This window comes from Opisthocomus hoazin, chromosome W (genome assembly GCF_030867145.1).
Source record: "Opisthocomus hoazin isolate bOpiHoa1 chromosome W, bOpiHoa1.hap1, whole genome shotgun sequence".
Classification (NCBI taxonomy): Eukaryota; Metazoa; Chordata; class Aves; order Opisthocomiformes; family Opisthocomidae; genus Opisthocomus; species Opisthocomus hoazin.
The window spans coordinates 28,544,150-28,563,640 of NC_134453.1; the positions used below are offsets into that span (position 1 = coordinate 28,544,150).

Sequence of the window (19,491 nt, forward strand, 5' to 3'; positions counted from 1 at the left end):
CTGAGAACAAGCACAACAACTCTGAGAGCAAATAAATCAACACTGTGGCCAGCATTTATTAAACTAATATAATGGATGCTTATAACAAATTTGTTTTAACATGCTCTGGTCAGATCTGTCATTATCTCAACCGTTCGTGCCCCATGTTGGGTGCCAAAAAGAACTGTTGTGGTTTAACTTGGCAGACAGCTAAACACCACACAGCCATTTTCTCACTTTCCCTTAGTGGAATGGGGGAGAGAACTGGAAAAAAGGTAAAACTCATGGGTTGAAATAAAGACAGTTTAGTAGGACAGAAAAGGAAGGGAAAATAGTAATAATGAGAAAAGAATATGCAAAACAAGTGATGCACAATGTAATTACTCACCACCCACTGACCAATGCCCAGCTAGTCCCCAAGCAGCGGTTGCCGCCCCCTGGCCAACTCCCCCCAGTTTATATGTTCAGCATGATGTCATACAGTATAGAATATCCCTTTGGTCAGTTGGGGTCAGCTGTCTTGGTTGTGTCCCCTCCCAACTTCTTGTGCACCCCTAGCCTCCTTGATGGCAGGGCAGTACGAGAAGCTGAAAAGTCCTTGAATTAGTGTAAGCACTGCTCAGCAACAACTAAAACATCAGTGTATCAACATTATTCTCATCCCAAATCCAAAACACAGCACTATACCAACTACTGGGAAGAAAATTAACTCTATTCCAGCTGAAACCAGGACAACAAAGTAAAACAGGTACAAGAAAATACTGTTTTTTTTCCTGTGATGAATAATTAACCCATTGCTTTTGTAGTGGTATTATTAGAAATGTGTCCTGGGTTCGGCCAGGACACGGTTAATTTTCACCAGGAGCCAGGAGGGAAAACAGCCAGGCAGGCTGACCCAACCCGGCCAAACAGAGCAGGGTATTCCGTACCATGTTCCATCATGCTGGGTTCTGGTTGGGGAGAGCTGGGCGGCGGGAAGGCAGTCGCAGCTCGGGAGCACGCATGGCAGCGGGTGAGAGCAGCTCTCTGCGTTCTGCTGTTTGTTTGTGTATTCTCCTTATTGATATTGTTGTCGTTACTGTTCCCTTTGTTTGCTGTTCTGTTAAACTGCCCTTATCCTGACCCACCAGTTTTTGCCTGTTTTCTTTCCATTCTCTTCCCCACCCCAGTGGAGGGAGGGGCGGCAAAGCAGCTGCATGGCCATTTTGTTGCCAGCCACAGCCAGACTAAAACATTAAATTTTGCGCCCAAGTGTGGGGTGGGGATAACGGCAGGGCTGAGCAGAGTGTGTTGAAACAATTTTCTTAGATTTTGTTATACGCATTTACTGTGTTAGTTAAACAGTCGCCAGTAAAAATGTTTCTGTCTTTGATCAAATAGCTGTGGTATGTAAACACTTAGTTGCAGTATGTGTTCCCTGTGGTGCTGTTCATCATTGCTGCGAAAACGATCAGGATGACGATCTTGCTGTACTGTATGATATCGACTTATGACATGATAACATCACTGTGCATGAAATTAGGCTTGTATTTGCATGCGGCACTGTGGTGATTTTCATACCTCGGGTGTTATCTCTGTGAACTTATTAATAATTGAACCCACTCTGTGGGGAAAACCAGAGGGGATGCTTTCCCCCACTCTTTCACCCCTCCTCTCTCCTTCAGGCTAGTCCTAACAGCTTTTGAGAATTTCGAGTACCCACGGGATGCTCAGGCCAGCACTCTCCTATTGTTATGCCTCCTGAATGTGTTTCAGGTTTTGTTTAGGGTTAAACAAGTGGTTAACAACATTGTGCAAAGACCTGCCCCGGGGCTGGATAGCTGTGAGTGGCTGGGTGTGTGGGATAGCATGGGCAAGTATCTAGGTCAGTGGGCACCCCCCGGTGTTTTTGAAACTCACCCCTGAACAAGTGCAGAGTCCTGATAAACTAGTGAAATATGTGCAAAAAGTGTGCTGCCACCCTGGGAACTCCAGAGAGACACAAATCACCGCCATGTACTGGGGTCTGGCCCACACCTACTGAGCCCTGTTAAACACTATTCAGTGCCCTAAAGGGGAAGGGGAGAGAAACGCAGCGGCAGGCACTGCGATTGGTGCTGCCCCCTCAGCCGGCCTGCAGCCATTCCAGCCCAGGAGACTCGGACAATGCGCAGTTACCCACAGACCCAAATGAAGTCCAGTGCACACGACCCATGTGTAGGCAGTTTGTACGGAGCGCACCATCCTCATATGCCAACTCACTGGCAGTAGTAGACTGGAGAGGTGAAGAGGCAATCCAGCGGTGGATGAGGTGGCTGTCCGACTATGGCAATATGAAGAAAGTCTCTCTTCTTCCCTCATCTTGGATGTGGAGAAACTCTCACGGTAGTTCCAGCAATTCAATGAGAATATGTACTACTACCCACCTGTATGGGCCAGTATCTCAGCTATTAGGAGTAAGTATTTCTCTACTCAAGAGAGAGGATACAGAGGGTACACAACACGAGGCACCCTGTGGTTCTACCTGCGTGACCACGGAAAGGACATGAGGAAGTGGGATGGAAAACCTACCTAGACCGTAGAGGCTAGAGTGGGTAAGTTGCAAGGAAAAGGGGATTCTGTTAGGAAAAATGCCACTCCAGTTTCCAGTGGGCAGTTCTCCAGACAGGGTAGACAGTTTGATCTTGCTTCTGATCCTCTGGAAGGGACCTCCAAGTCATTTTTACAGGAACTGAGCAGAAAAATCTCTGACCAGGATTAGAGGGGTCCTGCCTCCAGCCAGGTGGAGGAAAGGGAAAACCGGGTTTATTGGACGGTGTGGATTTGATGGCCTGGCTCGTCAGATCCACAAGAGTGTAAAGCTCTAGTGGACACTGGTGCACAGTGTACTTTAATGCCATCAGATTTCATAGGGTGAGAGTCCATCTGCATTTCTGGAGTGACAGGGGGGTCCCAAGAGCTGAGTGTATTGGAGGCTGAAGTGAGCCTCACTGGGAAGGAGTGGCAGAAGCACCCCATTGTGACTGGCCCCGAGGCTCCGTGCATCCTTGGTATAGACTATCTCAGGAGAGGGTATTTCAAGGACCCAAAGGGGGTATCGGTGGGCTTTTGGCATAGCTGCTTTGTAAACAGAAGAAATTAAACATCTGTCCATTTTGCCTGGTCTCTTGGAGTATTCTTCCATTGTAAGGTTACTGAGGGTTGAAGAACAACAGGTGCCAATTGCTACCACAACGGTGCACCGGCGACAGTATCGTACTAGCTGAGACTCCCTTATCCCCATTCATCAGCTGATTCATCAACTGCAGAGTCAAGGAGTGATCCGCAAGACTTTCTCACCTTTTAACAGTCCCATATGGCCAGTGAGAAAATCTACTGGAGAGTGGAGACTGACAGTAGACTACCGTGGCCTGAATGAAGTCACACCACTGCTGAGTGCTGCCGTGCCAGACATGCTAGAAGTTCACTATCAGCTGGAGTCAAAGGCAGCTAAGTGGTATGCTACCACTGACATCGTTAATACATTCTTCTCCATCCCTTTGGTAGCAGAGTGCAGGCCACAGTTTGCTTTCACCTGGAGGGACGTCCAGTACACCTGGAATCAACTACCCCAAGGGTGGAAACACAGTCCCACCATTTGCCATGGACTAATCCAGACTGCACTGGAAAAGGGTGATGCCCCTGAACATCTGCAGTACATCGATGACATCATTGTATGGGGTGACACCGCAGAGAAAGTTTTTGAGAAACGGGAGAAAATAGTTCAGATCCTTCTGAAAGCCGGTTTCGCCATTAAGCGAAGTAAAGTCAAGGGACCTGCGCAAGAGATCCAGTTTTAGGAACAAAATGGCAAGATGGGCGCCATCGCATCACAATGGATGTCATCAACAAAATAGCAGCTATGTCTCCACCAACCAGCAAAAAGGAAGCACAGGCCTTCCTGGGTGTTGTGGGTTTTTGGAGGATGCACATCCCAAATTACAGCCAGATTGTAAGTCCTCTGTACCACGTGACCCGGAAGAAGAATGATTTTGAAATGGGGCCCTGAGCAACGACAGGCATTTGAATAAATTAAACAGGAGATAGTGCATGCTGTAGCCCTTGGTCCAGTCTGGTCAGGGCAAGATATTAAAAATGTGCTCTACACCACAGCCGGGGAGAATGGCCCAACCTGGAGTCTCTGGCAGAAAGCATCAGGGGAGACTCGAGGTCGACCCCTGGAGTTTTGGAGCCAGGGGTGCAAAGGATCCGAGGCCCGCTATACTCCCACTGAAAAAAGAGATTCTGGCAGCATATGAAGGTGTTCTAGCTGCTTCGGAAGTGGTCGGCACTGAAGCACAGCTCCTCCTAGCACCCCGACTGTCGGTCCTGGGCTGGATGTTCAAAGAGAGGGTCCCCTCTATACATATCATGCCACTGATGCTACGTGGAGTAAGTGGGTTGCGCTGATCACACAGCGGGCCCAAATCGGAAACCACAGTCGTCCAGGAATCTTGGAAATTATGATGGACTGGCCAGAAGGCAAAGATTTTTGAGCATCGCCAGAGGAGGAGGTGACACATGCTGAAGAGGCCCCACTGTATAACCAGCTGCCAGAAAACAAGAAGCAATATGCCATGTTCATGGATGGGTCCTGTCGCATTGTGGGGAAGCAGCGGAGGTGGAAGGCTGCTGTATGGAGCCCTACATGACAAGTCGTGGAAACTGCTGAAGGAGTAGGTGAGTCGAGTCAGTTTGCAGAGGTGAAAGCCATCCAGCTGGCTTTAGACATTGCTAGTCAAGAGAAGTGGCCAGTGCTCTATCTCTATAATGACTCACGGCTGGTGGCAAATGCCCTGTGTGGTGGTGGTTACGGCAGTGGAAGAAGAACAACTGGCAGCGCAGAGGCAAACCCATCTGGGCTGCCCCATTGTGGCAAGATATTGCTGCCCGGCTGGAGCAGTTGGTTGTAAAAGTCCGTCACGTGGACGCCCACGTCCCTAAGAGTCAGGCCACTGAGGAACATCAAAACAACCAGCAGGTGGATCAGGCTGCCAAGATTGAAGTGGCTCAGGTGGATCTGGACTGGCAACATAAGGGTGAACTCTTTATAGCTCGGTGGGACCATGACACCTTGGGCCACTAAGGAAGAGAGACGCGACATACAGATGGGCTCATGACGGAGGGGTGGACTTGACCATGGACACCATCGCACAGGTTATCCATGAATGTGAAATATGCGCTGCAATTAAACAAGCCAAGTGGGTAAACCCTCAGTGGTATGGAGGATGACGGCTATAATATAAACATGGGGAGGCTTGGCAGATTGACTATATCACACTGCCACAAACCCGCCAAGGCAAGCGTTATGTGCTCACAATGGTGGAGGCCACCACCGGATGGCTGGAAAACTACCCTGTGCCCCATGCCACCGCCCGGAATACCATCCTGGGCCTGGAAAAACAAGTCCTGTAGCGACATGGCACTTCCGAAAGAATCGAGTCGGACAACGGGACTCACTTTCGTAACAGCCTCATAGACACCTGGGCCAAAGAACATGATATCGAGTGGGTGTATCACATCCCCTACCATGCACCAGCCTCTGGAAAAACAGAACGGTACAATGGGCTGCTTTAAACCACTTTGAGAGCAATAGGGGGTGGGACTTTCAAAAACTGGGATACTCATTTAGCAAAGGCCACCTTGTTGGTTAACACCAGAGGATCCACCAACCGGGCTGGTCCTGCCCAATCAAAACCTCAGCGCCCCGTAGAAGGGGATAAAGTTTCTGTAGTGCACATGCGGAACACGTTAGGGAAGACAGTTTGGGTTAGTCCTGCCTCGGGCAAAGCTAAACCCGTCCGCAGGACTGCTTTTGCTCAAGGACCTGGGTGTACCTGGTGGGTAATGCGGAAGGATGGGGAAGTCCGATGTATACCCCATGGGGATTTGATTTTGGGTGAGAACAGTCCATAAATAAACTGTATGAAGTTAATTGTTAAATAACCCTGTCACTGTCTGTTATCACTGTTATAATTGTTATATGTTATACCAGTAGTATCATAGTAAGAATCATCCAGACTAAAGAAGGATGGACTTTTTGATGAAACCTAGCAGAGCACAGCATCAGTTGTCAGGTAGTATCTGCCTTGTGAAAAAATGAGAAGAGGGAGAAAATGATGTTGAGTTATTAATTAAATTTACTATTTGAATAGTTATGGAAAAACCATCCTCTTCCTTTGTTTTGTGGAGAAGGAGGGGAGTACTGAACACCCTTCTAGCAACATAGCCTGTCAGAGAAGCTAAATTTCGTCTAGTTAGTCATGAGAAAACTGATCCCACAGCTAAATGACAACCTAAGTCATCCTCACAGGGACGTACTAACACAAAACAATAAAATCTCCATTTGACTAAAAGACAGTTGACACCTCTACAAAATATGGTTGTGGAGTGCATGCAATGCCATTAGTGACATAGCTGCATCTAACATTTTGTAGAATGTCTTAGTAGATGAAATTTTTAGATGATCCTGGTGAGCTGTCCAAGCTGTGAGTCACAGAGAGATTTTCAGCTTCCGAAAGCATTAAAGCTAGATCTGTTTGCTATCAGTCATTCTCAGCCTGCTGTTTAAATGGTGCCTAAGCCCAGGCTCTGTCACATAATTTCCTCATTTCATAGATAAGAGAGATCACTTGCACCTGCTTACGGATCTTAACTTGAGTCCTGAGGAAGATCAAATAAGCATTCAGCAGTAGCCATCTTTCTACTGTTCTTTGAAAACATTGTTTTTCTACAATTAGTTTTTTACGATGTGAATAGACAACCCATTGCCTATCTTATTCAAAACAAGTAGGAGCCATGTAAGCAATACCTATCAAAGCTATGTACAATAGGATAAGCAAAACAAAAAACTTCCTAGTTACATTTTTTGTGAGGTGGGAGTCTGCTTTTTTGTTGATGGGATGTTTTGTGGAGAGAAAAATAGAAACTTTGGTTTGCCAAAAATTCTCTGTCTCCTGTTGCACTTACAACTCCATTTTCTTCAGGCTGAATCAAAGGGTAGAGTACAGCAACCTAGTTTAGCATCAGAAAAGATACCTACGTTTTATAAACAACTCCCCCCCCCCTCAAATGTTTTATTTTTAATTCTAGCCAGATCCTTTCAAAGGCTAAAGCAGATTCAAACTTTCAGCAGAAGGGCTAGACAGACAGAACTAACACAGCTGTGGTATGTCTACTAGTCTTAAGTGTCGTAGAGATAGATGGATAAAGAGTGTTTTGAGCTTTATTTGAGATTACCTGCACTGTTACCAAAGGTGTGACTGCAGTTCAGAGGAGGGTACATCTGAGCCTTGCTGGGTGCTAACAGCCGTTGTGAGCCTGGGGAGTTGTGCTGCTGCTTCTGAGGTCCCGAATGTTATCAACTCCTTGTTGCCATCCATTCGCTTTGCTTGCCCTAGAGGACTTACTGTGTGTTTGTGCCTTTAAAAATTTAAAAAAAGGAAAAAAAAGGCAGAGGTGATTTTGATAATGGATGTCATACATAAAGTCCAGTTTAGTGCGGTGTGCCACTGTCGCAAATGAGTGGTTAGGTCGCTTAAAGAATGACCATCAAAGGTCTTTGCAAGAAATTATTTTAATAAGAATTTATAAAATGTGATTTAACAAAGTTCATTGGAAAGGTTCACTCTATTACTTATTAAATGAATGGAATACAAAATCGAAACAGGATTGAAATAGAATGATTTATACAGAGATTGGAGAAAGATGTAAGGGGTAAGGGAGACCCTCCTGTTGAGTCACAGGGTTCCAAATGGACACCCTTGCTTTCTAAACACCTTCTCAAACAGGAGCCTAGGTGCATCTGGATCCAAACTTAGCCTTAGGCTGCAATGGTTTATGTCTGAAGGATATCTATAACAGCAATTTAAGGCTTGTTCATAGTTAAAGAGAGAGAGAATCACAGGAAATTAGCAGTAATTAATCATTGATTAACTTAGCATTTACAAAGCGGTTAAAAAGTATTCACTACAATCACAATAATAGGATATTATGATTTGAATCAATTCACACACACACACACGCATGCAGACAATATGCATAGATAAAGGTACCTGTTAAAAATTCCCCTCCAGTTCAGTGAAATACTCGCTTCAAATGATTTTTCTCAACGGGCAAAGGTTGAGCCTCAAGAAGTGAGTTCAGCCCAAGTTCCGTCAATGCCGAAGTTACCAAAGTAACTTCAGAGTTCGAAGTGCTCTGAGAGACGTCCCACTCAGAGGGAGACACTAGGCACAGCCCGCTGCAGTCCAGAAGAGCTCAAAGGGCCTCATTTGGTACCCCTGTTTATAGGGTCACAAGATGATTGACTTCAGGCATCAGTAAATTTCCATCCTGGTCACAATCCGAAGCCACCAAAGACGAAGGGCTCTAGAGCGGAGGTTCACACCGAGGGACCCTTCCTAAAGTGGCAAAACCGTGGCGGCAAGGTGGCAAAAGCACCAGGAGAGAGAGGAGACCCAAGCCTCCCCCCCCAGGGTGCAGCATGGCAGTTCGTGCAGGCAGGGCATGCAGAGAAGGCATGTGGGTAGGGCGCAGTCCCACTCCTGGCAACCCAACTAGTTGACATTGCCCTCCCAGGAGATGTTCTAGCCATGGTTTCTAATCGCGCGAAAGCCTTCACCAGAAGGAGTGTGGCAGCCCAGACAGAGGTCCCACACAAACACACAGCTGTCCAGGTCTCTGGCTGCAGGGAGTGCCTGAGCCTGGCAGTCATATAGGAGGACAGGAGGACAGCAGAAACAACAGCTGTGTTTGGTGTGACCAGGTAAATGATCTGCTCAGCCTGGTGACAGAGCTGAAGGAGGAAGTGGAGAGGTTAAGGAGTATCAGGGAGTGTGAGAGAGACATAGATTGGTGGAGCCGCACCCTACCATCCCTGAGGCCAAGGCAGCAGATGGAGGCTCCACAAGAAGCAGAGGACCCCCTACCCTCTCGCCACCAAGCAGAAGGAGGGGACCTAAGAGATGGAGGGGGGGGAATGGAAACAGGTCCCTGCTCGGGGCAGCAGGCGAATCCCCTCCCAGCCTCCCTCACCTTCCCAGTTGACCTTACACAACAGATATGGAGCTCTGGAATTTGAGGGCCAGGGAAATGAGGATGTGACTGAAGGTCCATGCAGGGGGTTGCCTAGGGTGCGTCAGTCAGCCTCACACATTATGACTGCCCCAGTTAAGAAAAAAAGGAGGGTAATTGTCGTAGGCGATTCCCTTCTGATGGGAACAGATGGCCCAATATGCCGACCAGACCCATCCCACAGGGAAGTCTGCTGCCTCCCTGGGGCCTGGGTTAGAGATGTTGCTAGGAAACTCCCTGGTGTGGTGCAGCCCTCTGATTATTACTCACTGTTGGTAATGCAAGTTGGCAGGGATGAGATCACGGACAGAAGTCCCAAGGCCATCAAAAGGGACTTCAGGGCACTGGGGAGACTGGTTGAAGGATCAGGGGCACAGGTAGTGTTTTCCTCAGTCCCATCAGTGGCAGGGAAGAACACTGAAAGGGACAGGAAAACTCACCTGATTAACAGGTGGCTCAGAGGCTGGTGCCGTCCATGGAATTTTGGTTTCTTTGATCATGGGGAGGTTTACACGGCATGGGGCCTGCTGGCGACAGATGGAGTCCAGCTATCTCAAAGGGGGAAAAGGATTCTTGCCCACGAGCTGGCAGGGCTCATCGAGAGGGCTTTAAACTAGGTTCGAAGGGGGAAGGGAAATATAACCAGGCTCACTAGAGATGAGCCTAGGGGTGGCATGCCAGTGTTGGGGGTGAGATCGATAGTCCAGCTCAAGTGCATCTACACCAATGCACGCAGCATGGGCAATAAACCGGAGGAGCTGGCAGCCATTGTGCAGCAGGACAGCTATGACTTGGTCGCCATCGCAGAAACATGGTGGGATGACTCTCATGACTGGAGTGCTGCGATGGATGGCTATAAGCTCTTCAGAAGGGATAAGCAAGGAAAGAGGCGGTGGGGTGGATCTATATGTTAGGGACTGTCTAGACTGTATAGAGCTCGACAATTGTGATGACAATTGTTCTCGATTTGAGGTGAAGTTAAGAGAGGGGCCAGCAAAATCACCACCAAGGGCAGACTTCGACCTATTCAGGATGCTGATTGAGAGGGTCCCCTGGGAGAGAGTGCTGAAGGGCAAAGGGGTACAGACAGGCATCACATTCTTCAAGGAAGAAGTCTTAAAGGCACAGGAAGCTCTTGCTGGGAGTCAAGAAAAAAAGGAGGGTCTACCACCTATGGAAGAAATGGCAGGCAACTCAAGAGGAGTACAGGGGTCTCGTTAGGTCATGCAGAGAGGAATTTAGAAAGGCACAAGCCCAGCTAGAACTCAGGCTGGCCACTGTTGTAAGGAATAACAAAATATGTTTTTACAAATACATCAACATCAGAAAGAGGACCAAGGAGAATCTGCATCTCTTATTGGATGCAGGGGGGGAGAATATTGCCACCAAGGATGAGGAAAAGGCTGAGGTACTTAATGCCTTCTTTGCCTCAGTCTTTAATAGTCAGACTAGTTATTCCCAGGATAGTCAGCCCCTAGTGCTCGAAGATAGGGAAGGAGAGCAAAATAAACCTCCCATAATCCAGGAGGAAGCAGTTAATGACCTGCTATGCCACCTGGATGCTTACAAGTCTATGGAGCCGGATGGGATCCACCCAAGAGTGCTGAGGGAACTGGCGGAGGAGCTGGCCAAGCCACTCTCCATCATTTATCAACAGTCCTGGCTAACAGGGGAGGTCCCAGATAACTGGAGGCTTTCCAATGTGATGCCCATCTACAAGAAGGGCCAGAAGGAGGATCCCAGAAACTACAGGCCTGTCAGTCTGACCTTGGTGCCGGCCAAGATTATGGAGTGATTCATCCTGAGTGCGCTCATCGGGCATGTGAAGGACAACCAGGGGATCAGGCCCATCCACCATGAGTTCATGAAAGGCAGGTCCTGCTTGACCAAGCTGATCTCCTTCTATGACCAGGTGACCCACCTAGTGGATGAGGGAAAGGCTGTGGATGTTGTCTACCTGGACTTTAGTAAGGCCTTTGACACTGTTCCCCACAGCGTCCTCCTGGAGAAACCAGCTGCCCATGGTTTGAATGGGTGTACTCTTCGCTGGGTGAAGAACTGGCTGGATGGCTGAGCCCAGAGAGTGATGGTGAATGGAGTTAAATCCTGCTGGAGGCCAGTCACGAGTGGTGTTCCCCAGGGCTCCGTTTTGGGTCTGGTCTTGTTTAACATCTTTATCAATGATCTGGATGAGGGGATTGAGTGCTCCCTCAGGAAGTTTGCAGAGGACACCAAATTGGATGGGAGTGTCAATCTGTTTGAGGACAGGAAGGCTCTACAGAGAGATCTGGACAGGCTGGATCGATGGGCTGAGGCCAACTGTATGAGGTTCAACAAGGCCAAATGCTGGGTCCTGCACTTTGGTCACAACAACCCCATGCAATACTACTGGCTTGGGGAAGAGTGGCTGGAGAACTGCCTGGCAGAAAAGGACCTGGGGGTGTTGGTCGACAGCCAGCTGAACATGAGCCAGCAGTGGGCCCAGGTGGCCAAGAAGGCCAATAGCATCCTGGCTTGTAGCAGGAATAGTGTGGCCAGCAGGAGCAGGGGAGTGATCGTGCCCCTGTACTCAGCACTGGTGAGGCCTCACCTGGAGTACTGTGTTCATGTTTGGGCCCCTCACTACAAGAAAGACATTGAGTTGCTGGAGTGTGTCCAGAGAAGGGCAATGAAACTGTTGAAGGGTCTAGAGAACAAGCCTAATGAGGAGCAGCTGACGGAGCTGGGGCTGTTTAGCCTGAAGAAGAGGAGGCTGAGGGGGGACCTTATTGCTCTCTACAACTACACAAAAGGAGGTTGTGGTGCGGCAGGTGTTGGTCTCTTCTCCCAAGTAACTAGTGATAGGACAAGAGGCAATGGCCTCCAGTTGTGTCAGGGGAGGTTTAGGTTGGATATTAGGAAAAAGTTCTTTACTGAAAGAGCGGTCAGGCATTGGAACAGGCTGCCCAGGGAGGTGGTGGAGTCCCCATCCCTGGAGGTGTTCAAAAAACATGTAGATGTGGCACTTCGGCATATGGTGTAGTAGGCATGGTGGTGTTGGGTGGATGGTTGGACTTGATGATCTTAGAAGTGTTTTCCAACCTGTGATTCTATGATTCTATGATTCCTTGATTCTGAATCCACATAGATTTAAAATTATGAAGTGAAGCCCATTTCTATGCTGGTAGGTTCAGTAAGGTTTCTGTGAGGTAATTCTGGTATCTTGACAGCAACCATACAATTCCAGTACTTTCCAGACTGTACAGTTCTGACATTTACCAAGCAGGTACAATCCAGGCACCAGGAGTTCCAGGTTTGGTCAGGGGGTGCCTGATCAGCCCAACTCACTGCTCTTGTACAAAGACAAGAAAAGTTCCAAGTTATCCCAGATCACTGCTTTTGCAGTACAGGCAAGAACACAATGTCGGCTGATTCTGAAATTGCTGGGAGGTCTGATGATGGGGGGCCGTACCACCACAGCCACCTAGTGCAAACTATTAAAGTTTCAGATTTAAATAAATCTTACAGCATATTGCAGGGCACATGTTTTCTTATCCTTCTTTTAAAATAATCTGTTAGATATTTTATGAACTTTTAATTAACTTCATGGTCCTGACTAGAACAGGAGATTTTTGTTTGAAATTGAATGTTTTATTTTAAGATGTTAGTGTAAAACATGTGCTTAAGTAGATCAAACTGACTTTTTGCAGACCATTTTAAATATGATGGCTTTAAAAGTTCCAAGTACTTGCGACCTAAATGTTGTTCTAAGAATTTTAAGTGTCTGAATCGGTGGAGATTCAAAGTTGGAGACAGCACCTAAGCTACCTAATAGAGAAAATACTGAAGGCTTGACTTCCAGATTAATCTCACTGGGGAAGCCTGGAAGGCAGACAAGAAATTACCAAGATGGTTTCCATAAACTTCAGTTTGATAAGAAAAGTAGAAATAAGCACAATAAATTATGCATATTTATTTTTTTTGTATATATTGAAGATAAAGGGAGAATATTTATTTCTCAGCATTTTGGGGGCTGTTTCTTTTACGCTGTTTGTTCAGAGAGTTGTTCAATTGCTGCTGTGAATATAGCTGATCTAGCAATGTCAAAATGTTCCTCTTGGAGGGAAAAACCTGCCAGTTCCCTGTTGCCATGCTTTGTGTATGATTGCAGGAGTACAGTGCCTGAAAAGCTGGAGAAAGCAGGCTATGATCTCTTGGTCTTAAACCCTAGGAACCAAAAGTCTCGTAACTTTTGAACCTTCAGGAAGGTTTTGGATTAGCATCTGTATTGCTGCTTAGCAATAAGCAGTAGCAATACAAAATAGCCATTGAAGGGTGACTGATATTACACTCGCAAGAAACTTCTGTATCTGTGTGTGGATGTGTCTGTCAATATGGAGAAATTGCATGTACATGCAAAGTGGGTATCTTAGAAAGGATTTATAACTTCATTTGTAATAAAAAGGAGAAAACAGGTTGAAAAATAGCTCATTAAAAAATTAAAAATCTTTATGCTGTATTTCTTCAAGGGAATTACTGGGAGATATAAACAGAAAGTATGCCTGAGATAGATAAGAAGCAGCCAGATCTCTTAAAAATGTGTTAAGATTTCTAAAATTTCAAGCATCTTCCTGATTACCTAAGAAAACATGGCAGTTTTCCTTGTGAGGAAGAGATGGAAAGTGAAATTATAAATGCTATGTAGATTTCAAAACAGTTATTTCAAAAGCCTTTTCATAAAGTTTTTTGGGGAGGGGGTAGGATATATTTAAAAATTTTACAAGAACATGCAAGAGTTTTGGGGATTTTTTCCCTTTCCTTCCTTCTTACTCCCCCACCAATGGGGCAGTCTTTCAGGCAAGAAGATTTGTGGTGCACTTGACATATTCCTTGTTATCTTTTAATCTTTTTGCTAGTTATAAACTGCTTAATATCAGTAGAGGAATGAACTATGTAACTTTTTATCAACTATATAACCTTCAAAATAGGTAGGTGTCTTTATTTCAGGTGAGTGGATGTTATATTTGAAGTGGTACAAAAACTGGTTGCAGCCTGCATTCTTTCATGGCCCCAGGTTAACTATTTTTGGTGGGAAGGAAAAAAAAGTCCTTCCCTGGATTGAAAATATAACTTCTTCAGAGCTGTGATATATTCCTCCTTCTGTTTTGAGGTGAATAAGAGCTTTCATGCATGGGCTAGACTATCTTAAAGCAAGGGCTGTGTGACATTTGTGCTCGTGGTGGAGACTTGCTGCAAGTTTGACAACTAAAAAATTTGACGCCTTTAAATTGCTTTCAGTGATTTTTTTTTCTGTAATGATATGTTCTGTTCTCCTGAAAGTACTGAAATAGAGGGAATTGAAGGTAGCCTCAGACTGCTGTGAATGAAGATGTAAACAGAAGTATTCATAGTTAAAAGGAAGATCTGCAGCTCTACATTTTGCATAATATTTACAGGAGTGCATCATTGTGCAACCTGTTTTGGATGTGTATTAAACTGCACATAACTCTCAAACTCTTCCCTCCAGCTTCCAAGGGGCATTTGAGAGGGTACTTATTGGCATTGATAAAAATAATAAACTGTGTTAATATGGAAACAGTATACCCTTGGTTGATAATAAAAAATAATTTATTTATTTGATATTTTAAAAATTACAAAATAAAACTTTTTAAAATTTTGAACAGTTAGTTGAATAAACCTGCTCTGTAGTAATGCTGAATGACTGGGGTTTTTAATTACAGCACCTCATAGATTTTCTATAAGAAGAGAGGTTATTTGTTTCCCTTCATAAAAAGTAATTAAAATCTATATTTGATGACTGAATACTATCTTTTCTTTTCTAGTAAGTAGCATGATTGTATTGTGGTGGGTTGGTTGTTTGTTTTCCCCAATTTATTTGTAAATGAGATGTTTTAGTCAGATCACAGGACTTTTGACTTGTGTGGGTTCGTTGTTCATTGCCAAGGGAAACAAATCGTATGACTGGGCACGAGTCCTGGCTCTTGCCTGCCTCTGAGCAAAATACTACACTGAATGTCACGTTTCAGTGAACCTCTCGCATAACAAGTTCCCTAGGTCTAATGTGAATTGTTGTTATGGTTTTCTGATGCTTTGAGGAAGAAACAGCCATGTGCCTGCGAAGCTGTTAGAGCAACACATGGTATTAGGCTGACCAACCTAAATGCTTATCTCCTGTGTTACTATTATTTTATAGGACATTTTGGGTGCCAGTTAAGTTTCTGGTTTCATTCCAGTAGTCTCTGAGAGCCTTGAGGATGTTTAATGGACGCACGATACATTCTGGATTGTCGGAGAACTCAGACTTTGAATTTCCCTGTCTTAGAAATCTTTGGAATAGAGGAAAAGATTAATTCATAGGATAGTCTGTGCTAATCTATACCTTTAAAAATAACTGCTTGCTCTGTAAAACTAAATTTGTCATACTGTGAAGTGCGATGGCTAGATCATTATTCACAGGATAGCGTTTCCTGCCCAGGATAGAACCACAACATACTACCTAATGCTCTGGAGAAAGAAGCTGAGAACAGATTATGCTCCCTGGATATGAAGAGTTAAGGCAAAAGAACATAAGCTTATTTGTCTTGTAGAAACTGTGATTTCCAGTTGCTAATAGCTTATTGATGCCAAGAATTATTTTTCAAGTGCATTTGCCAGAAAAAATGAGTTAAAATGGCAACCCAAGGTACAGACTTTCTCAGTCTTCTTTCTTGTCTTCTTAGTACAAATTTTTTTATTCTTAAACCTCAGGCTATGATTTTATCATAATTGAATTGTAAGCAAGTTCAGAGCAGGTCACTATTCTAATAGAAAATCTTGAATGAAATACCAAGTTTTGTTGGGCATTATTAGGTGGTTCTTAGAACTATGCCATGGTGACTGGCCAGGGCTGGAGAGAAAAGGACTACTATGCTTTGGTGGTGTTTCTTTTGGGACAGTTGATGTGGAGAAACAAAGTTCACCAGCTAAAGAACCTGAACCAAAAACACAGGGCCATAAGGTCAACAAATCAGCATACTGCTTTTCTGGCTCCAGTGTCTCATGTAGGGATCCATGTGCTGCTTTCTTCCGTGTGCCTGGATACAAGAGGTCAGATAGTCTGCAGTTCACCACACTCAAGGTCTGGCAGCAACATGTGGTTGAAAAGTAGCTGACCGAAGCTTAGAGTAGATAAGACAGAAGTTCTATTGCTAGGGGAAAAAAGAAAAAGACCTTCAAAGAACTGATCATGGTGTTGGCCTTTCAGTTCACTGAAAATGATTCTCTACCAATTTTTGAAGTAATATGATACTTCAGAAGCCTGCAACACTGCTGTGTGTGGCTATGTGAATAGTGTCCCTCTGGCAACTTGCTCTACTTGGTTCTGACATAGACAGCTGTTTGGAAAGACTGGGACATCTAACAGATGCCATGAAATTCTTTACAAGTACAACTAATAGATATTATGGTGGTACAGAAACATAGAATTAGCTTTCAATGCAATCCCTCTTCTATATAAATAATGCTGATCTTCAGAAGTTGATAAAATAAATGAAACACCCACCCTATCTGGGTGTTGCTACTTTATGAGTCTGGTTAAATTAAGCAAGGTCTTGACTAAATCCCATGACCGTTTACCTTTAACCATCTTTTTAGATCTCTTGCAGAAAAACACTGTTCAGGTCTGACTTCAATACCCTCTGTAGGAAAACGTGTGTGTTCACAACATTCATTAGGCACCTAAATTGTGCTAGGTGCAGAATATAGAAACTGAGTGCTTAAGGTTCTAGTGTGGCTGGTACAGAGAAGGGAGTAACTCCATATGGCGAGATTTGAAAAGTCTGAGTTGGATGCCTAAAGTGCATGGTGTAAATTCCTTCTTCAGTATTGATTTCTTCACCTTTGTTTAGTGGCTGTCTTTTCTATTGTACAGTGTACAAATTCAGTGACTATTTTAAGTATCATATCAATGTTATAGTAATTATGTTGCATTAAATTCTCATTTTGTGCCTACATTTTGGTCAGAACTATTATATAGTTGTTTTGTTTCACTAAAAATTGAGTTTTATTATTATCAGCGCTTGGTATCTGTGTCTACATTAAAGTTCACTTCTCTCTATCTCAAAGTAAGAATAGTGTCTGTAAAGCATACTTTCAGCACATTTCTGTAAATCACTATCTTGCAGACATGTCAAGCTTTCTTGCTTTCATGCTGCTGCTCTTTGCTTTTTAATGTTAGTCCTCATGAGTGTAGTGCCAGATTCAGACATACAAAGAATAGCCCATATCCAAATCATAGTTTAGATAGTTTGATAGCTGTCAAATACAATTATTTTTTTTCTCCTACCTCAATATTACAAGCATATACTGCTCTCCAGGGGAGACAAAAGCTTTCTATAGATAACTTTATTGCTTGGCTTCTGTTGAGATGGCTGAGTGCCGCTGAACTGTGTCCTAAAAATTACTGAGGCACAAAAGCCTGTATTGTCTCTCATATGTCTACTGTTGGGCTCTTCCAGAATCCTTAGTGTGGTTGACAGAGCAAAAATAGTTGAAATGAATGCCTTTGCATGTTGTTACTGTTTAGCTCACTATTCTATCATCATTCTCCTTATTAAGTGTCTAATTACAACGTTAATAGGCTTTCCTGACACCTTTTTTCCAGTTATGAAGTGTTTTCCTGATAGTTTGGAGATAAACTGGAAGACCTTGTCATGCTCACAAATGAGCAACTGGCATGACAGAAGCTACAGGTTATGGCAAGGAGCTGCGGGGCTGAGGAAAAAAGAATGGGCAAAGGTTTATATATTAATACCAAGATATTTCAGTGAGAAGGTATATGGTTAGGCTAGGTGGCACTGGAAGCATGGCAGTTCTGCCAGTACTCATTAATGGAGCAGAAACTTTCAGGGATAAACTGCATTGAGTCAAGTTTTTTCTTATTTAAGCAATGTTAGTTTGACATTTGTGTGTGTGTGTTGGATTTATGGTTGCATTTTTCCTTTTTATTCTTTCAATGATGCATATTTAGGAGAGAAAATTTAGTCCATTGCTTTGATTGTTCTAAGTAGAAGGGTTATTTTCAGATACAAGTGTTAAATCTGTTTAACTATACTTGTTTTAATTAGTTCTTATTATTGTCTTGAAAGGGACTGACAATATCAGGAAATATTGGAGTCGTTACTACCAAGGATCCCAAGGGGTAATATTTGTATTAGACAGTGCCTCCTCTGAAGATGATCTAGAAACTGCTAGGAATGAACTGCATTCTGCTCTCCAGCACCCACAGTTATGTACTTTGCCGTTTTTAATACTGGCCAATCATCAAGACAAGCCAGCAGCTCGCTCCATACAAGAGGTACGTTAATGTGGCAGCATCTTGCCTGTTTGTATTTACTATCTGCACATCACTGACCCAGTATTACATATTACCCTGACATCCTTAGTCACTCTTTGCTGTAAGTACACAGACTGAGAACAGTCCCATCCCCTAAGAACTTAATCCAATGCACGCTTTACAGGCTTAGTTGTTCAGGAAAACAGATAAATAATACTTGGATACAAACACTGTTCTCTTGCTTTCAACAGATTTTGCTTAAGGAAAAAAAAATATTTTTAAACTACTCTTATCAAAAGCTGCTGGGACAATGATTTTTTGTTTTGCTTGTGTTTTTATTTGCTATTAGTTTTAATCTTGCATTATGCCATTACTCCATTCTTTGCAACTGCTTAAACTAATAGATTGTAGCCATGGGTAGTTGTACATAAAAGCTTTTTTCTTAACTGTTATGTACTGATGTGAGGGCAGAGTTGCAATTCCTGTTCTGATTTTCTTATTTTAAGGAGTAATGTTTTTGTCTAATTTGTAGCTATATCACATAGTAAATTATATAATTGTTCTATTCAGTGTACCATTTGCTCTTAAGTTTCTGAAAATTTTTTCATATATACATTCCTATCATGTCACATACCTTTGAGGAAATGCTGAAAGTTACCAATTCTTCATGAGAAGCTCCACTTATTCTTCTGAAGTTATAGGAAGAAATTAAACTTTGATTGTGTCATTCTGTTCATAAATGTCCTTTAAAGGATTCTTCCTATTAAAGATTGTATGTGAAATCTCCTGTTTCTTCCATGAGTGGTGTTTTTTACTACGGCAGAGTCAAAACTGTTTCAGCACCTTACTGTGTTGCTGCTTTGTATTTAAAATTGTTGCTTTCTTAGATGCGCTTTTGTTGAAAAGATGATATATTTGAAGAATGCCAATTCAATTCAATGCAAAACTTATTGATCTGTAGGATGACTGCTATTTGTACAGTATAGGTTTTTTGTACATTCTGTGTTGTTTTATTGCTATTTATGCCTCTTTAGTTACAAAACAGAAATAGAGGATAAAATGTTAAGCTTATTATGTGTTAAGAAGGAGAAATGTAAATGTGACTG

General features: G+C 43.8%; 1 protein-coding gene across 1 annotated transcript in view; it reads left to right on the plus strand.

Annotated features, from left to right (window-relative positions):
- The window catches only part of LOC142365578 (ADP-ribosylation factor-like protein 15), a 141,123-nt gene extending 122,019 nt beyond the window's left edge, over positions 1–19,104 (plus strand). Inside the window, exon 4 of the mRNA XM_075446473.1 lies at positions 18,198–19,104. Coding sequence (XP_075302588.1) covers positions 18,198–18,415 — 218 coding nt within the window. The 3' untranslated portion in view covers positions 18,416–19,104. The remainder of the gene's footprint in view (positions 1–18,197) is intronic.
- Positions 19,105–19,491: the final 387 nt, after the last annotated feature.